The sequence below is a fragment of the Xenopus laevis genome, chromosome 6L (assembly GCF_017654675.1).
Source record: "Xenopus laevis strain J_2021 chromosome 6L, Xenopus_laevis_v10.1, whole genome shotgun sequence".
NCBI classification, from domain to species: domain Eukaryota; kingdom Metazoa; phylum Chordata; class Amphibia; order Anura; family Pipidae; genus Xenopus; species Xenopus laevis.
Window position 1 is genome coordinate 102,102,988 of NC_054381.1, and position 15,289 is coordinate 102,118,276.

Genomic DNA, 15,289 nt, shown 5'->3' on the forward strand with positions numbered 1-15,289 from the left:
TACACATTTATTGTCATTGCTACTTTTTATTACTCATGTTTCTATTTAGTCCCTTTCTATTTTAGTCTATTTAGTCTCCAGTATGCAATTTCAGCAATCTTTTTTTATGCTACTTTTATTACTTATCTTTCTTTTTAGTCCCTCTCCTATTCTTATTCCAGTCTCTTATTCAAATCAATGCATGGTTGATAGGGCCCACATTACCCTAGCAACCATGCATTGATTTGAATAAGAGACTGGAATATAAATAGGAGAGGAACTAAATAGAAAGATGAGTAATAAAAGTAGCATAACAAAAGATTGCTGAAATTGCATACTGGAGGACTGCCGAATAAAAAGCTAAATAACTCAAAAACAACCTGGAATCTCCGTGAGCTGCATAGAGCATAGTCCATCTTAGGATGGAAGGGCCATAAAATAATCGGGATAGTAAACCACTTGTACAAGTAAGGGTGAATGCACACAAAGACAGAGCAAACCATGTGCAAATATTTGTTCTCTATTTCACACCTATTGTAAAGTAAAAAATGTGGAAATACAGAGTCTTTTAATCCATTGTTTACTTATTGACATAAGACATAAACTAGTATTGACATTGACCTAGACCTGTATAGATTTTTTAAAGGAAGAACGTGACCATGAAACATGAAAATGGGCTTATGATATTTGATAAGCTGTCGCAAATAAAAAAGTTGGGAGGGCACACTGCCTCATAAAGTAAAAACCACAGTTTATTGAAACAAAAAACAGGTGGCTGCAGTGTAACATAGTCTCTTTAACACTGCTCATCACATTAAACCTTCCACGGAAAATGTGGCATTTATCCACTATGATACATTAAGGCAGTGAAAAGTAACCAGTAACAAGTGAAAATATATTTTACATATTTAAAGTATAGATCTGTTCATCTAACACCTGCTAATTGACTATTTTGTTGTAACTGCCCTGTTCTATAGAGATTGCCATTCTATAGTTCTGTTGAGAGCAGAATGGCATGTGTATCTTCCTGTGTATAAGCCCCATGGCTAAAACCAGGCCCGGTCTGGCAGAAGGGGCTGCTGTAAGATGCCATAGACAGTCACTATTTAGTGGGCTGGTGAGAGGTTGTTTGGACCTCCGTGTACTTCAAATGCCAGGGCCTGTATTGAATCTCAGACCTGGCTAAAGTATCTAATCTCCATACTGCACTCAGAGTCTCAGCCTTGAGGGTATTTCATGTAAATGGATGAATTCTGGCTTGGGAGTCCTTATTCACAGGATTCCTTCTGCTTTGCTTATAAATAAGAAATGTATCTCCTCAACAAAAATGTATATTTGTGGAGCCATTTCCCTAGCTCTACATGCTGATCAGAAAACCCTGTAGTACATCGATGAGCCTCAATAAGGAAAAAACTGGTCTGTAAAAAAAACTGTACTCTAAAACCCAGTGCTTGAGTTTCAACCTAAAATATAGGATATATCATGGAAATGGATATTTTTGAATTATGGGAATAAAACCTGTATCACTCCTATCTTATTATGTTAAAATAATAGTGTATGCTAAACAGTTTATCTAATTTCTGCTACGTAAATATATGCCTACTGCCCAGTAGGAAAAGCTGTCCTCATATTTACAAAATAGATTATTCATATGGTAGATGAACTTACCATTGCAAATAATTTGGATTTTCCTTGCCTAGAGTTCTTTGACTGTTTGTGTCATTTGTGTAACTAATAATGTTTGTTTCAGGGGTTAGCTACTAAGAGGAAAAGTGGGTGCTTCAGCCATTCTGGCAATGCTAATAAGGAATAGTCAGGTCTCAAGAGTGTGTGATTAGTGAGACATGCACGAGCACTTTAATAGGAACTCACTGACTTTTAGAGGCGTATTTATCAACATTGAAGGCAAACATCACCAGTGATGTTGCGCATAGCAACCAATCAGCAATTAGATTTATTTGCCAACAAGTTAGAAAACAAAAGCATCTGATTACTATGGGCAACATCACTGTCAATGTTTGTCCCCAATGTTAATAAATACACCCTAAGGGGCAAATTCAGTAACCTCCAGAAATTCACCAGCGACGGCTTCGCTCACATCGCCACATTGCCATTTCGGCAGGCGAAAATTCGTCAGGACCAGGCCCGGACTGGCAATCTGTGGGTTCTGGCAATTCACTAAAATGCAAAGTTGCATCCAGGGCAACGAACGATAGCAAGTTTCGCTAGCGTTAATTCGGCAAGCAAAGCGAAGTTGCGCTAGCCCTGGCTAATTTGCATAACGCGGGAAGTTAAATTTGAATGGACATATATGTTGCAGCAAATACATTACACTACACAAGAAAATAGAGTTGTTTATAATGCCCTACACATGTGCCCAATGTATAGTTTATGTGCCATATGTTAGGAAATGTAGGGGGGAAGGAGGGAACCCAAAATTAATTTACGATCTTTTCCAGTCTATCGACCTGTAAAAAGTAAAAGACGCCAGCGTTTTTTGGGACTTAGAAAAATGTTCAACTGTTTTTTTGAGGAACTCCTATCTACTCTATTGCACTTCGCCTGGTCTGAGATGGCGAAGGCAAGAGGTAACGTTCAGTAAAATCCGCATCTTAGTGAATTTGCTATGTAACGCTCATTCGCCAGAGCGAACGAGCGTTACATCGCATCTCTGCAAAAGCAAAAATGAAAGGCTTTACCCCCACATAAGGAATTATGGGTGGAGAGATGCATATTCTTCATGTCTGTATAGCTAACTGTATATCCAAAACTGCTGGTTTAATAGCACAGATACAGCCTAATAATTTAGAGCTATATATTCAAGCTTGCAGACAGTGGGGCTCATTTATAAACACTGGGCAAATTTGACCTGGGCAGTAATTTAGTGCTCAGCCTGCAGCTGGCTTGAAGAAGCTAAGCAGTGCAGTTTTGGACTCCAGTCCTTAAAGGAGAAATCAAGTATGGAGTATGGGGCATCTCCCTGGGGGAGCTAGTTAGCCTGGGGGGAGGAGGGAGGGGGGTCTACCTGGGGTGGGGGTACTGGTTTTTTTCAGGGCAAGTTGAATTCTGCTTTAAGAGGGCTATAAATGAGCTAGAGAGAGTACAGAGATGTGCAACTAAACTGGTTAGGGGGATGGAAGACTTTAATTATTAGGGTAGACTGTCAAGGTTGGAGTTGTTTTCTCTGTAAAAAGGGCACTTCTGAGGGAGTAGCCATCTAAATTCATGGCCCAGTCACATGTCTCTTCCCACTAGCTCTCAGTACAACCAATCCTATCATAATTTGTTTTACATATGAGTAACTTCAGTGCTTACATTTTGCATGAAAGTTCCATACGTTTGCAAGCAGACGGGTTTCTTACTGTCAATCAACTGGCTGCCTCAACTGACTGGCATCCTCAAGTTAACCTCACCAACCTTTGTTATTTAGCATCGGGGAAGCAAATCTTTGGACTGGATTAAACCACACCAATTGACTAAACAACCCATACCAATTGACTAAACAACCCATACATTAAAATAACAGATAATTATATATTTTTTTACTCTTTTTATTTTTTATGTTGTTGCTGCTTTATTCAGCTTGTTTGTATACGGGTCCTTAGCATTCTATTAATAGATCCTATACTGGTAAAACAATTTTTACAATAGCTGGGGTTTTCATTTTGCCTTTCCTCTCTTCAAAAAACAAATTACATAATAGGTTGTAAAAAGACACACGTCCCTCAAGTTCAACCTTTTAAGCTTTTTTAACCTGCCTAACTGCCAGTTGATACAGAGGAAGGCAAAATAAAACATCTGAAGCCTCTCCAATTTGCCTCAGAGTGGGAAAAAATTCATTTCTGACTCCAAAATGCCACTCGGACTAGTCCCTGGATCAACTTGTAGGAATTATTTTGATTATTTGATTTAACTATACAGCAATGAAATGCACATTGCATGGCTTCAGAGAAACAACTGAAGTCTGCAGTATGCTTGTAAACTGACTTGAATTTGGGACGAGCAACAGTGATATCCCTACAATATTGCATTAACACCACGTTGGAAAAATCAAAAAGTCATAAAATACAGTACATGCATCATTACCTGTTCCCGAGGTCCTCAATATCTTTAATAAATGTCCCTCCTTGGTGCTTACACAAGTTCTTGCAGGCTCGTAGTTCTTCTCCATTTTTATATATGATAAAGTTTTTTCCACTCTCCTTGTTTCGTAAAAAGTTGATTCCTTCTTTTAAACTCTCCACTTCTGCAGATGCAAGGTGTAAAAGTGTGTGAGCTGTTTGCCCGTCATTGCTAAAAGTAAAAGAAAAATATTCTTATTACAACTGGATTCTAATAACAGCAGCAGATTGCACTAAGCAGTCACGCACCACAAATTACCAGGTAAATATTGCAGGCATAAGAAAAATATAACTTCATAGCCAACATCAGATTCCAATTGGAAGCAGATATCAGGTCAAATATAAAGCTCTTCGAAACAGTTGTACAAATGCAGGGTTCTTTTCCTTAAGATATCTTCTCCCAGACATACTGTTACATCCGCATCAAGTTTCCTCTGAGATCTACTACAATTAACCATTTAATAGGAGAAAACTACCAAAGCCCTGCAGTCTTGATATATGTAGTATTCCTATCTTACAATAGATGTGTTAATGAAAAATTCTGTTTTATTCTCTGTTCACTCTGCTGCCCTGAGCTAATTATTAAAATGTATTTCTATAGCATTATTGAAAAGGGGATAAAAAACAACATCACTGAGGTCATTACTAAACTTCATTTTATATATAAAGTGCCAACTGTCTTCTGCAACAAAAAATTACAGTAGGGGGGTTATTTACTAAACTTCGGAATTTATTAAACCCCGAGGATGGAAAAATCAAAATCTCAGACCTGTTGAGGTTGCATATAAGTCAATGGGAGAAGTCTCAATGATTTTTTGATGTGCGCTGGGTTTCCTGCAATACCCCAACATTTTTGGAGTTTTCAGGTAAAAAATTACGAAAAAAATTGAAAAAGGGATTAAAAAAATCACTAATTTTTTTTTTCCCCGCAAAGCAAATTTTCGGGAAAATGTAATAATAAATAAGCGTAAAAAAACTAAGCGGATTTGATCAGAGTTTGTAGCAAAAAATATTGCGATGAATTCGGACTTTGGTAAATAACCTCCTAAGTTTCCATTGTTCAATATAATGTATTTTTTTATTTATAGATTTATCCTAATATTTTTTTGAAGTCCTTTGTACATGAAAACCGCTGTAACTCAGTCATGAAGCAAGCGGTCTAAACTCCAAGTTGCAGGACGAAATTTTAAAAAGCCTACATAAGTACTAATGCTCAGTATCCCAACTGAGAAGTGTTCAAAATTGGTAGTAAATCACTGGTGCCCATTGTTCTCAACCCCAAAATTAGTGTTTTTAAAACCCCCCTAAATACCAGGTTTAAGACTTTAACCTGTCCCATATACATACATACATACATACATACATACATACATACATACAAAGAACTCCAATATTCTAGTAGTAGTATTCTAGTAATAGCAGTTAATAGACTGACTTAATATCTTCCATTCTTCAGACACAAATAATCCCTCAATAAATAAAAACACACCCTTAATTGATATCATTAAAAAGTGTTCCCTTACCTTAAACATAGGTTCATTTTATAAAATAGGTTTATTCATAAGGGCTCTTACTCATGAGCATTTTTACCTGCGCTCCCCTGCGTTCCGTTTTTCGGCGTTCAGCCGCAGGGGAGCGCAGGAATAGACTCATTGCATTTTTTCAAATGGGGCTGTACTCACACAGGCGCATGTAGGCGCCGAACACAGGAAAAATGCAGCATGTTGCGTCTCAACCTGCGTTCGGCGCCTACATGCGCCTGTGTGAGTACAGACCCATTTGAAAAAATGAAATGCGTCTATTCCTGCGCTCCCCTGCGGCTGAATGCCGAAAAACGGAACGCAGGGGAGCGCAGGTAAAAACGCTCATAAAGTAAGAGTCCTTAAATAGGTTGGAGGCCCCCCAACCTCAATACATTATGAAGTCTGCAAACATCTTCAAATGCCTTTTACATGACCTTGACAGGTTTTAGCTGGAGTATTTTCTTATTCAATGCTTACATAATACAGACTAGATCTACATATAACGATAAGCTATAGTTGTACTCCACCTGCAGTGCAGTGAGTGTAATTGTCTAATATGGTATATATGTAATAAAGGTTTTACACTATATTCCTGCGCTTTACATCTCTACTAGCACAAAGCAACATCTGATAACATCCTGGCTTTGCTGATTAGTGCGTTTTTGAGCTAAACGTCTGTGAGTACCCACCTTGAAGCACGCTTATGGTGATCTGTAAAGAGTAATATTAACACTGTACAGTAATAGTGGGCAAATGTGGAACTGTAACAAATGAAAAACCACTACACTTAGGGGGGTTATTTATCAACGGTCGCTTTTGTGAGTTTTATTATACCTCGAATAAACGCACAACTCGACAACTTTATGAAAAAACTCGAATGTAAGAAACTTGAATCAGCGAATTTTATTTTTACAAGCTGTAAAGTCTACATTAATAGTGTTACAAGGTGTTCAAGATTATATCAATAATGTAAAATGTCTAGACTCTAAGACAATGTTTTCTTTCCAGACAGATGCTGGCGCTGTTTATTCTATGCAGGTTCAGTTCAATTATACCAAAAGTATAGAGCAAATACTTTGTTAGAGAATCACCAATGGGCGTATTTATCAAACGATAAACAGTTTACCACAATTTGCAAGTTTAATGCAGTTTTTACTTTGTCTTTTAATCTAATATCAGCTGAGACTGGGCCAAATGCTAAATAAAAAGCATAATAGCAATTGAGGTTAGTTCAAAGCAGTTGCAAAACCTGTTCTTGTCAAATTTAAGTGGAAAGAATTTGAAGCATTTAAGTAAAGAAAACTCTACTGCTTAGATATTATTAATAAAAAATGTACAGATATGTAGTATACAGCGGCCCCCAATCTTTTTTGCACCACAGACCAATTTCAAGCTAGACACTTTTTACAAGGACCGGGGGGGGGGGGTGTAGATGTAAGGCACTGTAAAAAAAAAATGAAGATGTGGAAGCACTCTAAAGGCCAAGTAATAGTATATTTAAGTATAATGGAAGTGCTAGTTTTAATGCACATTTCCTAGTCCCCTGTCTCAAAGTTTACAAAACAGGGGTTTTTAGTTACAAAGTTATGATTGTAATGATGCCGTATTCTTCCTATGGCGACAGTAAATCAGGATATGTAATGCCTACACCTCATACTTGCAATTTAAATATTGTATCAGCAGCCACAGGTTTCCATCATATTACCATTCCTAATACCTTCCAATATGGGTTACAAAATTTTATCATAGATGCTATGACAAATTATAATTCGTATACCTGGAATTACGAAAAGAATATTAATATTCTACCTGGGCACACTCTCATTGTAACCAATAGCACTCCCATATCCAATCGAAATTGGTTTGCTATGATGGTAATATGTGTTAGTCAAAAGCTCCTAGAAAACCCTAAGATCCATAATTATTCATTAGTGCCAACACCCGACACTTGTGTTAATGTCACCACTATTAAAAGAGCTTACCATGTTACTCTCAAAATTATTACACCTCCTGTTCAGTTGTGTAACTCTTCTCGTATAAAACGAGAATGGTATGACACATTACTTGGTGGCACTGGAACTGCTATGGGAGTTCTAAATGGAGTAGACATGGAAATCCTTAAGAATAAGTTATCCACTGCTGCTTCACATTTAAAAACTGCTTTCCATGTCACAGCCCAATGGGCACCTACTGTAGTGGACTCCCAAATCACCCAACTTGCCTTAGATAAAGCGATGCTTCCCTATTTGGGTAATCTTACATATGCTGTATATAATTTTACTCTTGGCAGTTCGAGTTGGTCTATGTGTGCTGTTCGGTATCTTTGGATGTCCCAACAGCGTTTCGCACTAGAAAATGCTATCATTACTTCCAAATTTTCTAAATTTTCCCAATTGCTTCCTTCGTCTCCTACAGATTGGATCCATCATGATCCTACTAAATCTGTATGTCACGAGTATGTCAATAATTCTGTTTCCTATTTTTCCTGTCAAGTCTCTTTTACGTGGTATTCACGATTCAATTGGATGAGGTCCAGTTAGCCTGTAAGTTTACTGTTCTACCGTTTCCACATTTTGATGGCCTCATACGCAATCTCACTTGGTGGATCCCTTCCCTCATTGGAGACTATGTTATCCCGAATTCTAACCACACTTTTACTCTAAATCATTGCTCTCTGACCACTCATGGCTATGTTTGTCGCCATTCTAGTCCAGTGTATGAACCATGTCTCCTACACACTGACCTTAATATTTGCAATTGGCATGTTTATCCTAGTGATTACAGTATGATGATTGAGATAGCCCCTCAATATGTTTGTATAGTCACTAATTCTCCTGTTGGAATTCCTATTATTGATTATCACTTACCTTTCTCAGGTTGTCTCTCCAATCTTACTATTCTTCATTGGGGTTCTGCTGTTTACTATTTCTCACCCATTCCTAACATTTACCTACAAACTCATTACATTCCATCCCCACTTCCTTTCGATTCTTATCAACTACCTCTTCATGTATATCAGAATCTACTTTCTGATAACACTGCTGCTATGGCTGCTTATCGTAAACACGATAAGCAACTCTATGATACACACATCAAAACAATTGCTACCAAAACCAAACTCATTTCCCTGGGTTCTAACCTACAAGACGATCTCCAACATCATTGGTATGACGTCTTTACTGGATGGTCACCTACTGGATCTGCTATTATGCATTCCATTTTCTATCCATTAGTGGGTGTTACTATTATCCTTCTCCTCCTCGTTATCTTCAATCTCTATCTGTCTTGTACTTTTCGTAAACGTGTTCAACACCTTGTTACCAAATCCGAACATGCGCAACTTAGACTTTTGGATGCTCGTTTATAATAATCACTTATGTGATTAAAAGGGGGATTGAAGACAGCACTAGTGCATATAGGCACTTATATAATCATTACAGCACTAGTGCATACAGGCACTTATATAATCATTATAATCATGGTTTTAGCACATTAATCCAGGGCCTCAATTGTCATATAGGCATATTGCGGGTTAAATCATATAATATAGGTTTGTATTTTGTTCTTGTAATATTCCTCTTGATGCCCTGCTAGCTTTGGAACATGGATGTTCGTCATGTCCCTTTCCCATGTTCCCGCCAAGATAATGTTATCTAGCACGTAGTCGAGATGTTGCCAATAAAAACTAACAATGTCGGACAAACACTAACAATAGTACATTGTTCTGTCAAGTACTTTTATTTTTACCAAAGTATTCTGTGTGCAGATGTATCCTGTTTGAAGTGACGTAATTTTCTCTATAAGAATTTGTACCCTTACCCATAATAAACGAATTTGCTTCCAGACTACATCTCGGTGTGTTCTGTGCATATTCCCGGAGCTCCGTTTTGCCTGAGTGGACTGTGATAGTGACAACTGGATACACGCATCACGAGTGAAGTTGGCACCAACCCTTTCCTCTCTGACGACCACAGATGACAACACCAAAGGTTCCCCAAATCAAGCACCGCTCAAAGATGACAAGAAGATACTCCCTGATGAGTCGTCGACTGAGGATCATGGACAATCCAACAACAAGGAGAGCAGTTTGCTGTTTGTTTATGACTCACCTTTTGCTCTTTATCCCCATGTGGGTGTTGTTTAACTGCATCTATTCACCATCTTTGGTTGGGCCGTTGCAATCAATATGCTATCAAACACCTTACCAGAATACTTCTCATCTCAATATTACAGAAGCAGAAGTAGAACCATTTCTATTGTCGCTCGAAATCGCCTAGCGAGGCAATTTCGAGCGACAGTAGAGAAAAGATCGCCGCGTGTGTTTTTACGCTGGCGATTTTACGCGATTCCCCATAGACGCCAGCGCAAAAGTTTCCCCAGCGATTGCGGCTTAAAAGTCGCGGCGAAAAGTCGCCGCGAGTCAAATCGAGGCGCTATCGCCTAGTGTGGCCTTAGCCTTACACTGAAACCAAGGTTCAACAGACACTGATTACACTGAATGCTACTATGCAGTAAGACTTTTTATACTATGGCCGAAAGGCAAACAAGTTAGGGACCGCCATGAGGGGTTTACCTTGACGTGGTATGGTGGCTTTTCAACTTTATGATCATAACTTTGTAACTAAAAACCCCTGTTTTGTAAACTTTGAGACAGGGGACTAGGGAATGTGCATTAAAACTAGCACTTCCATTATACTTAAATATACTATAACTTAGCCTTTAGAGTGCTCCCACATCTTCATTTTTTTTACATAGATGTAAGGCACAGCCAGCGGCCCGGTTGTTGGGGACCCCTGTAGTAGTATATTTTGAGGCTTACTATGTATAATGCCCCCCATTAGTGCCTTCTCATTTTATACATATAATTAAGCCCTAAGCCCCAAGTCTTCATTAGTAAAGTGATGAAAACATCCTTAACAGGAAAACAGCAGTATTCTGTTGTGAGTTGTCTAAAGCTCCAGCAATTTAAGGTGCCTGTTACATAAACAGAGTTAGAGTTCCAACGTGTTGACTGGCCCTTGTATTTTATTTTGAATAGATCTTTCTGTATTGGCCTTGGAGGAAGAGAGGCAACAAATGGCCAGTAATACCCTGTCCTAGGAAACTGTAATGCAGAAATTTAACATACAGTATTGTATAGTGCATCAATATTTAATAAGTAACTAGGTAATTTTTTAACAGAACAGTCATAATATGTTGATTCTGTGAGCCACTTTTTAAGGTGCCTGCTAGATAAATAGAGTTAGAGTTAGAGTTCCAACGTGTTGACTAACCCATGTGTTTTATTTTGAATACAGTATTGTACAGTGTAGAAGCTATCAATGTTTAATTAGTAACTAGGACATTTTTTAACAGAACAGCCATAATTTGTTGGTTCTGCAAGCTGCTCGTGTATTAAAAAACAATGGAATGCTATTGATTAGTATAGTCTTAAGCAGGTTATAAAGCAATACTGTCAACTGTGGGTGACTGAACAAATATAATATGGCTTAGGACAGACACTATTTTTTGCCTGGGGCAGGATGTACTGTTTCTCTTTTCTATTCATACGTGGCTTTAATTTTTTACTGTAAATGCTATGTGCAGTATTTATTGCAGTATATTTATAGAATGGTATTGATTTCTTTTCTTGTATTCAGTTTCTAACCTTGCCACACCAATATAGTCAGGTGTATATAAATCACAATAATGATAGAGTGTTTAATCCAGATAAATGTCATTAACAACTCACCCTTGTATTGTGCACTAAACTATCGTTGCATAGACAATTTTACTTCTTGCAGAGAATAGAACTTTATGCTTCTAGTGTATATACCTGGTTCAATGGAGTATGCAAGATATATACAGGCACTTGCAATTCAGATGTATTTTCTAACCTAATTACCAAACATTTCAGCATGAAGGACACAAGAGCACTCATGGGTCTTTATTTTATGTGCACATGGTGTATGTCAACGTTTCGGTCCTATATAAAGGACCTTTCTGAAGACATCCATTGACAGGGATGCTGTTATATGTTGTGCCCAGGAGCCATGAAACGAAAAGATCAATTAGTATCTGAAAGAAGAAAACTAGAAAAGGAGCTGGGTTTCCACTATGATTGTCATAATTAACACAAAGGAGTTTATCATGTGTCACTGATAGCTACAGTAAAAGTGTTTCAGATGACTAGTCTTGCTCACATTACTTATATATAGATTAAATAATAAATTATGCAGCAGACTCTCCTTAGCTAGATTATTTGATTAGCTGTCTTTTGTCTTGGTCTGCTCTTGTTCTCTTTAGGGATGAAAACATATATGGCATTCTGTTTTGTGTTTTTGTCTCTCCAAAAACAGTGTCAAAACACCATAAGTGAATGGGAGTCAGATGAAAATATTAACATTGGCGGTTTTCAAGGGGTGCTTTTCAGGTGTAAGTTGGAGGGAAGTGGGTAGCATTTTGACACATTAGGCAGAGTCAGGTAGTTCCTAAATATGTGCTGCATCTTGAAGCCTGCACAGATATGCTAAGCACTGCCAAACCCATACAGTATATGGCCATATGTACACACTTTTATATCTAGTAGGCGTGTCACTTCTTGTCCCGTGGAAATACGTTTACCAAGACTTTATATCCAAAATTCATGACTATTTAAAATAGTTTCTTCTACATACTGTACATACATTTGAAGGAGAAGACAAGGCTAAAACAAAGTAAGCTTTATCATAAAGGTCAATATAAATACTCCAGTAAACCCTGCTGCTCTTGGTCCTTTGTAAAAGAAACATCACATTTCTTTCCTTCTATTGTGTACACATGAGCTTCTATATCAGACTTCCTTCTTTCAGCTTAAACCTCCAGAGCATGGGCTCGAGGCCTTGATGTAATGCGGGTGGGCCAATTGCATGATGGGGCTGACTAATGACATCATGGGGGGTGGTCCGATGAATTCAGGGGTGGGTCTATGGCATGGCAATTGGCCAAATGCTTCATCAAGTTCAGGAAATCCTGCCCAGTTTTCTTAATATGGAAAACCGAGCAGGCAGTTTTGACCCGGATAGCCCCTCAAAAAAAAACAGGCTGTTCAGGTGTAAAGTGGGCAGGTGGCAACCCTACAGCTGCTATCCTAAACAAACAGAGAGTTTCTAATCTATTGGCAATGAACTACCTCAGTAGCGTTCCTTCTCCTTTAAACGGCAAATAATATCAAACAAAAGGTTAACAACCAGCAGCACTGAATGAGAGTCAGTAGATGAGAACATAACAGCATTAAGTGCTACTGACTCTTCAAGTGCCTGTCTATTCCCCACTTATTTGTATACCATTAGACTTTATAGACTTGGAAAAACATCTGTTTCAATTCCTTGCAAGCATCATATGTTTTGTTGTCAGCACTAACAGCAGTGGTGGTTGCTTCTCCACTCAGGATATTTTAGTGTTTGGTAGCCTTTAAACAACTCCCAGGCTCCAGTGCAGAGTTGGGCTACTTCACTATCATAAGGAATAGGAAGAAAACCACAAACACAGTGTTTACAACTGTTACACAAATTTAGATTATTTGTTTAAATTCCCACACACAAAAAATTTAAAGAACCATATTCTAAATAAATAACCATAGCACAGCATGACTACACCATATCTCCAGAAATCAATCAAGAAACTGCTCAATTTTTAAAAATAGAAACTTATTATGTACCTCCCAGTACAGTTCTCCTGTACACATATATCTGGGAATTATGGAAAATGTAAATTTTTTTACCGTGATTTGAGTTATTTTGTGGTAATACCCACAACTTTTTAAGAATTTGAATGTTTTATCATTTAATGAGATGCATTTAGTGCAAAAGACTCAAATGTAAAAATGTGGCATCTACTGTAATTGCTGCCCAGTTCATGTAGAAAGTCATGTTTCTCAAGATTTTCACAATTTTATTTTAACTTGTTAGGACTCATTGAAAATGATGAGTGAAATATGGTTTTGCTGGTTTTACATTTTCTCATGGTTTAAATCGATTGCATTGAGGGAGTTGGTAGAGTTTTCGATTAAGGAAAAACTTGAGAATTCCTAAATTCTAATTTTGATTTGAATTGAATATGCCTCTCCATGTCTAATATCCCAAAGCACTATATATAACAGTAAGCTTATATGAGTCCCTGTTCCATGGGTACAGACTCTATTTGAAGACTGCCGCCCCCTGAAAGGGCCCAAGAAATGTACAAGTCCCAGGTATTCTTTGCATAAATCCCTGTGCTCTAAAACCTTACCTGATCTTAATTGTGTACCTAAAATGTCAGTCATAAGTCCTCCTTTATCTGTGTCTTCTCCATTTAGCTATTAACTTGGGGGTAAAGAATGGGAGCTATGCACAGTCCTTTACAAATCGCAAGGGTTGTGGTTGGATTTGTGGTTTAGCAGTGGCGAAGGTTGGCATGGAAGGAGTTGAATGTAGGGTACAACAGATTCAGCCCTAGGGCCAAATGATCCGATTACAACAAAGTAAATGGGCGCAGACGGGATGATGACTGCATCAACTAGCTGATGCAATCCTGGATTACCAAGAAAAATCAAACCTGCCCGAACGATATCTGGCCAATTTGTGGCCTGATATTGATCATGGAGACCTCTTGGATCGCCCCATACATGAGCAGATAGACTGTCTAATTGGTCTAAAGGACTGATATTGGCAGCTTTAATCTACATGCGTATGGTCACCTTAATGTTTAATTCAGTTTTCATTTTTCATCAGTAATTTAGATCTATTAACTATAAAGTAGAATGATGTTTGATTAAATTGTTTAAAATGTTTTACAAAATTGCAGGAATGGAATTCAGGCAAACTATCCGAGAGAGATAAGGTCTGTTTTTCCAATTTTAAATAAATGGTTCCTTCTTCTGAGTTTAAAAAAAATTACACTTTGTTTGCCAGGAAGCAAGGCACCAGTACAAAGAGTTTTTTTCTGCTAGGAATATGATGTAGACCTCCACTTGGTCATGCTTGAGTGTACAGTTTGTTAAGTCTATGATAACAGCATTAGTTAACTTTCCAATGACGTTCTAGAAATTTACTGCTGAATTAGCACGTAGCAAGTGTTTACCAGGAAGCAAGACACCAATAGAAAGAGGGTTTTTTTTCTGCTATGTATATGATGTACAGTGGACCTTCGCTTGGTCATGCTTGATTGTACAGTTTATTTGTTCTATGATAACAGTATAGTTAACTTTCCAATGACGTGCTAGGATTTTACTGCTGAATTAGCAAGTAGCACGTGTTTACCAGTAAGCAAGGTACCAGTAGACCAGTAGAAAGAGTTTTTTTTCTGCTATGAATATAATGTAGACCTCCACTTGGTCATGCTTGAGTGTACCGTTTGTTAGTTCTATGATAACAGTATTAGTTAACTTTCAAATGACATGCTAGCAATCTTCAAGTATCTTCACCTTTTTGAAATGTGAAATTGTATTACTTGAATGGAATCATATTATATGTTGCATGTAAAACGTAGTCCCTGTGTAAAATGTAAAATGAAGCAATAGAATTCTTCATGAATCAGATGAAAATTGAGCATAGGACTGGCCAGATATGGGATGACTTTGACGTAGTTGGCCAGCTTAAATATATTCCAATATATGGACAAACAATCCCTGTTTTGTTTAAGTAGCTGTATGCACAAAATGTCTTAATG

General features: G+C 37.8%; 1 protein-coding gene across 3 annotated transcripts in view; it reads right to left on the reverse strand.

Moving 5' to 3' along the window:
- Nucleotides 1-15,289, reverse strand: part of cmahp.L (cytidine monophospho-N-acetylneuraminic acid hydroxylase, pseudogene L homeolog) — a 69,368-nt gene that overhangs the window by 35,249 nt on the left and 18,830 nt on the right. For 2 of the 3 annotated variants that reach the window (XM_041565277.1, NM_001086828.1), the window contains 1 exon segment: nucleotides 4,066-4,272. In XM_041565277.1, the coding sequence (XP_041421211.1) occupies nucleotides 4,066-4,272 (207 nt within the window). 3 annotated transcript variants of the gene reach the window in all.